The sequence below is a fragment of the Cibotium barometz genome, chromosome 61, assembly GCF_041138505.1.
Source record: "Cibotium barometz isolate CiBa-2024 chromosome 61, ASM4113850v1, whole genome shotgun sequence".
In the NCBI taxonomy this organism is placed as follows: Eukaryota; Viridiplantae; Streptophyta; class Polypodiopsida; order Cyatheales; family Cibotiaceae; genus Cibotium; species Cibotium barometz.
This window is the reverse complement of record NC_141106.1, coordinates 6031185-6037459: the sequence shown is the minus strand read 5'-3', so window position 1 is coordinate 6037459 and position 6275 is coordinate 6031185. Positions and strand designations below refer to the sequence as shown.

Sequence of the window (6275 nt, the reverse complement as noted above, 5' to 3'; positions counted from 1 at the left end):
AACTAAGATGTTGGACCTAGGTGTCACACTAGAATTCCAACTTCACAAGATAAATGAGATTCATGTTGCTACTTTGTAGTAGCTATGCATTTTTATTTGTGGTGCATTTCCTTTGCTTGAATTCCAAGTGCACAACTCAAGATGCCTCATGAGCTTTGGTGTGCGACAAGGCTCGAAAAAAAATGGCATTCTTGTATGGCCAGAATTAAGAAAAATCGACTGAGATTTTCAGTAGCACTTATTTTGATTTTTCATATATTTTAGTTATAAAACTGGCATACTGTAGAGATTTTGAAAAAAAGCCAGATAGATTTAAAGTTTGTCCTTATTTTCATTGGTTGAAAAATATGTTTTTTTCGAGCATTGTTGTGCGACACAAGATGATATTCGAAATATGTGGCTATTTTGTCAGATCTCAAGAGAGAGAAGAGAGAAGGGGTTTCAACTTGGGAGATTAAACCCTAAATGATTATTTTTTAGGGGCACTTCTAAGCTCATTTTTCTTCAACCAATAAAGGCTCCTTTGTAAGCTAAAAAATTATAACTCACCTAGACATACGGAAAAAAACCTTTATTTTGTACAAATGTCATTTCATAAGATTGAACTAAAAGAAAACTAGTAGATTTTATACAAATGTCATTTAATAAAATTGAACTAAGAATATATTCCCTTGGGGCAATGCCTAAGGTGAGTAGTAAAACAACTGTCGATAGATAATTTCCCAATACTTGTTGAATCATGACATGTAATTGATAAATGAATCTTTGTGTATAGTCTAATTTTATTACTTATTTAGAAAGTAGTTTATTCAATACTCAAAAAATTCAAACTATCTAAAAAGAGGGTATCAAAAAACTTTCTAATACAAATTTTTATCTCTCCTTTTTTTTCCCCAAAAAGTTTGAGGAGGAAAGTTTGTAATTACCCTTTGAATTTGCAATAGTGTTCTAGGAGTACAATTGCATTGCAAGTTAGTGTCCCTCATTTGCACAAAGGTGCATGAGGGAAGGTTATTTGTTGAAAGGTGAGTGGGGGGAGGCCCTTTGAAGGACAATCTTGACCATTGGACATAAAGGCTTAAGCCTTGCAAAGTCTTACATGTAATAAAGCATCCATGAGAGACTTGTCATGCAAAATATGGATAGTGATGAAACTCAATGCTAGAAAAAACTCTGTTGTAGTGTATTTTTTAGGATCGAGATTGAAAGACACTTGGTTTATCTTGAGATCAAGGACTAATATTAAGAAAAAAATAACAACCAAAAATTTCATTTTAAAAAAGTGGTTATGAAAAATGTTTTTTTATAGCAGTGTCTTTTTTTGTGAGACTTTTCCACTCTTACACTTGCATACAGCCATGTAGTGGCCCTACCCTTGCACCCTTACAAACTCGGGCCTGCCCATGCAAGCACGTGCATTTGGTGCGGTTGGTGAGTATTGAATTCAAGCCCTCTTGATTGGTAGATTACGACCAAGGATGACTTTTTATAGGTTGGTTTACCCTTCAAAATGACGAGCCTAGTCAAAATAGAGTTCATTTTTTAAGCTTATTTTTTGACGGCCACTCAAAACAAGTGTCTGTATTTAGCGGCATGCCGAAAAGCAAGCGTGGCCGGATGCCCCTAGACTTCTAGCACTTTGTCTTTGATGAAAAAGGGTTGTGCATATAGAGTAGGGAGAGTCTTGACCCAATCAATGAGAAGGAGAGCTATTAAAAAGAAGTATCAAAATAATGCAAAAGAGCATCAAAATAAGTGGGTGGCAACAAAAGGGAGAGAACAAAACCATTTGGTTATTAAGAATGCCATCTTTCTTGTCGCCAAAAAAACATATAATTATTATTGATAAAAAAAAAGAATGCCATCTTTCTTGTCGCCACGAAATCCAGGTAAACAGCGACGTCTATAAAACACTTTATATAGGGATGGCTGTGAAGTAATCTGAGCTTCTGCTTCTAGCTATGGCGATGGAGGCTCGGGCGGCCTTGCCGTAGTAGAAGATCGTGAACTCTTGCGCGCCCACAAGCGTAGGTTGCTGTGTTTTACGGACAGATGAATCATAATGAGGACTCGCAGGTGTCTGAGTACTTCTCCCGCCACCATAAGCATGAGACCTTGGAGAACCAGACCACATCTGTTCTCGTCAAACGCATCCGAGCCCCCGTCAACACGGTGAGTGCCGGATCTGATCTTCCGTCCGCTTCCAATCTGTCGCCTGTTCTCTGTCGACGCCGTAGAGCTGTTCCTCTGCCGGAAGTGATTCTGAGATCTTTAATTTGGAGGCTTTTTTCATGCTGGAACGATGTGAGTACTCCAGAAGCTTAAGATCTTCGCCTCCCGATCTCACCGCTTAAGCTTTCTCTGCCATGAAGCTACGTCGGAACCTCCAGCATCGAACGCATTTTGGGAGATCTAACCACAGTATATCATTCTGCCGGAAAACAGATTTGCAGTTTTCTTCGTACTAATCATACCGGGCGCTTAGCCTTTTACTTCGCGTGAAAGCATTTTTGACGCTGTCTCTGCCGGAATACATGTCGGGATCCGTTCTTCCGGTTGTTTTCTCCGCATTGTCGAAGCCGAACGCAATACGGCACTGCTTGTCTGGTTTTTAATCGTGTAAATCCATCTGTTTTTGCAGGTCTGGTCGATGGTCCGGCGATTTGACGAGCCACAGAGTTACAAGCCTTTCGTGCAGAGCTGCAGCATGCGGGGGGATGTGAAGGTGGGGAGCGTACGGGAGGTCTGTGTCATCTCCGGCCTCCCGGCGACCACCAGCACAGAACTTCTAGAGACTCTGGATGATGAGCATCACATCCTCAGCTACACAGTCCTTGGTGGTGACCATCGATTGAAGGTCATACATCTTCTCGCCCATGGATTATGTACTAATCTTCACATAAAACATGGTTGATCTATTAATCTTAACCATAGATTAATCTTCACATAAGCATCCACAGCTACAGAGTCCTTGGCAGCGACCGGCCATCCACTGAAGGTAGGAAGCCCTCTACATCTGCTTGCCCATTTGCCATGTGCATCGCAAGTTAATCTTCACATAAAATATGGTTGATTCCATAATCATAATTATAGCTTAAGCTTTACTAAACATCTTGTTCAGGTTGTCTTCCCTCAAGATCCCCCCTCTTCTGAACCACCCCCCCCTCCTTGCAAACCCATCAGGATTAGCAGTTGGTTACAATCCCATTGTGTTGTCTCGGAAAAGGCTATTCTCACCAATTGTTCCCGGTTCACCTTGTGAGGTTACTTCACTACTATTTCCCATTCTTAAGCATGGATTTTGTCATACGTTAATCTTTTTACTGCTTTCCTACCGAACTACAAGACGGGAACGTTTGCCCCTCTTTTCTTTTGGAGGACCCTGTCTATTTTCAGTCTTTCAGGAAGAGGAACCATTTGACATGTTAGTTGCCATTGGTTATCCTTCTGTACACGCCAATCAGAAGCTCGACACTAATGTGATTCTCTCCAATCAGAGCAGTGCTGATATCCCTTCTGCTGATGTGGCACCAAAGAAAATCAGAAGATTTGTCTTATTGCTTCCCATAATTATTTGGAGCCTCATAATGCCTTAAATCCCACTCAGGAAATGGGGGACGTGGAGAGGGGGCCCTTCCGTCCGGAGATGTTCCATAAGCCAGGAGATAGTCCTGCATCCTATGAGTTTTAGAACCTCCTGATGCTCTCCATCCCTTGTGAAATTTGGGCTTCCTCTCCTATGTCCATATCTGCACTATTGACCCTTGGGGGGGGGGGGGATGCTGTGCATTGTAGTTCTGTCTCAAACTAGGTTATGGTTTTTTTTTGCACCGGTGTAGCATGTCTTACTGGACCATAATGTCTTCAATCCCATGCAGGAAATGGGGGATGCAAGATGGAGCCCATTGTAATCCGGAGATGGAGGGCACTACATCCAAAAGCCAGTTTATTGTCCTCCATCGTATGATGCATTGTAAGAGGTTTTAGAACCTTCTGCTGCTCTTCATCCTTGTGAAATTTGGGCTTCCTCTTCTATGGCCATGTCTACATATCAATCCCCGCGGCGCATGTCATATCTGGACCATCTAGGGAACTTCTTACTGTGGATGTTATTGTGTCATGGATAGGTAACTAGGAGAGCGTTGTCATGTCAACAGTCCTGTGTTGAACCATCACCGAAGTCATAACGCTGTTGGGTTTTGCAGAATTACAGGTCCATAACCACCCTCCACTCAGAGTCCATAGAAGAACAGCCTGCTACCCTTGTTCTGGAATCGTATGTGGTTGATGTTCCAGATGGAAACACCAAAGAAGATACCCAATTTTTCGTGGAAGCTCTCATAAAATGCAACTTGAAATCTCTGGCAGACGTTTGCGAACGCCCTGCTCCTTGAAGTCTATCAGAATATAATGAAGATTTCAGTGTAAAGACCAAAAACTGCCTTGTAGAAAACTCCGTCACTTCATTACTGTTTTGTGTTATCCAGCTCGACTTCTATGTAATAAACCTAGAGCTCTAAACCTTAAAACAAATAAATAAAAATCAAATATTTTTGAGTCGGTTAGGGTGTAGGGTTCGTGGGTCATATAAATAGTTAAAATTGTGACATAATCGATTTATCATTTTGATGGTTTGTGGGTCATATAATTTTTGTAAATTTTATCAACTGATCAAGTCAATAGGGGAGATAGGGCCCCCTTAGTTTCAAGGGGCCCATTAGTCTGGTTGATTTTTTTAAAAAAAGTAAACCTTAGATGTTATATACTTGTAGTAAAGTATCTTGTGAATTCATAACTTGCCATTTGTTTCATGTAAGAGAAAAATACGACCATAATATTTTTTAAAATTCATGGAAAAAAAATCCTCATGCATTCAAACCCTGAACTGACTCAAGCCTCGATCTTATCTGTTTTTCAAGTCCAAGGTTAAAAAATAATAATGTATTTCTTGTCATCGGTGGTCTAATTAAGGATGCCTCTTAGATTAATTAAGATTTGTCATTTTTGACCACTTAGTTTTTTAAACCTTAGAAGCGTTTCGTACGTACCTCGAGCTTGCTGAAAACAACCATAACAAAGTTCTTGGATAATAAACAAAAAAACATTGGGCGGTGTAGTAAAGGAGGGGCAAGGTCATGGCCGGCGACTCCAGATTTTTTTTTTCTACCCTAATTTTTCGATCGGTTGGGCTGGCTGACATTAATACTTCATTCTTTGTGTAAATAAAACTAAACCTTTACTTGACCTTAGTCGTGTGGATACCCAATCACTAAAAGATAACTACCCTACCATGATTAAGCCGTTTGGTATAAATTGATCAACTTGTTAATTGTCTTAACGTATTCTTGCAGTATTGTTAAGTTCTGCCTAGGTTCTCACATGCTATCAGTTTCCTATGCTATCTGGTGCTCGTCCTTGCATACCTTCTCTGCTGTGGTTTTCCTGTTGTAGAGCAAATGTATGCGTAATGTGTCGAAAACCTAAAATTAAACAGAAATATTTCAAACTCACATGCGAACAAGCTCAAAACATCCTAAAATGTATCTCAAATTATTAAAGATGTAAATTTTGTTAACATAGTTATTAGCGTAGTTATCATAGTATAGGGTATATCTTTTCCACCTAAGAGAATAGCTATATTTGAGACAATCATAAGAGTAGCTTAAGGAAGTGATAATGAGAGGGTGAAGGCCAAGAGAACTTGCTCTAATACCAATTGTTAGGGTGGAGACAAAGGTACACACATGGATGCATCAAGCAAGTAGAGATAGAGAGGTGCATAACACTTAAAGTAGATTGATGAGAATGAGTGTTTACAAGTGAAGAGACGCGACAGTCACTTACACATTCTCATAAGAGTGTGCACACATGATCGAGGGTAATAACTTCCTAAGGAGAGAGAAAGTATATCGGTCCTTCATTAGTCTCTATGTCCACATGATCGAGGGTAATAACTTCCTAAGGAGAGAGAAAGTATATCGGTCCTTCATTAGTCTCTATGTCCACACATCCACATAAGAGTGTGTACACATGATCGAGGGTAATAACTTCCTAAGGAGAGAGAAAGTATATCGGTCCTTCATTAGTCTCTATGTCCACACATCACTACCATATAAATGGTTATAAAATCCAATCCAAAATTAACGGGAGGATATTACAAGAGAGAGATAGATGATGGTAACCTAAAGCTAGAGATTTTTACAGTGTAATCAAACTTGAAGAGAGTTTTTGACGATACCAAAGTGTAATCAAACTTGCAATTAAACTTGAAGAGA

General features: G+C 39.9%; 1 protein-coding gene across 3 annotated transcripts; it reads left to right on the top strand.

Annotated features, from left to right (window-relative positions):
• Nucleotides 1–1904: 1904 nt before the first annotated feature.
• LOC147604495 (abscisic acid receptor PYL8-like) lies at nucleotides 1905–4560 on the top strand. Of its 3 annotated transcripts, XM_086794795.1 has the most exons (5): nucleotides 1905–2172; nucleotides 2642–2857; nucleotides 3122–3258; nucleotides 3879–3973; nucleotides 4206–4344. In XM_086794795.1, coding segments are annotated over exons 1-5 (570 nt in total). In that variant the 5' UTR covers nucleotides 1905–2052; the 3' UTR covers nucleotides 4208–4344. The 3 variants fall into 3 exon arrangements, 2 of the variants coding, with proteins under 2 accessions (XP_086650921.1, XP_086650922.1); XR_015265330.1 differs by lacking the exon at nucleotides 3122–3258 and having other exon boundaries at nucleotides 1910–2172; XM_086794796.1 differs by lacking the exons at nucleotides 3122–3258; nucleotides 3879–3973 and having other exon boundaries at nucleotides 1912–2172; nucleotides 4206–4560.
• Nucleotides 4561–6275: the final 1715 nt, after the last annotated feature.

Bases quoted from the DNA above. Each gene is read 5' to 3' on its own strand.
- LOC147604495 (XM_086794795.1), top strand. From the start codon at position 2,053: ATGAATCATAATGAGGACTCGCAGGTGTCTGAGTACTTCTCCCGCCAC. The intron at 2,173-2,641 runs GTGAGTGCCGGA...CTGTTTTTGCAG, and splicing joins TCCGAGCCCCCGTCAACACG to GTCTGGTCGATGGTCCGGCG. The intron at 3,259-3,878 runs GTGAGGTTACTT...AATCCCATGCAG, and splicing joins AATTGTTCCCGGTTCACCTT to GAAATGGGGGATGCAAGATG.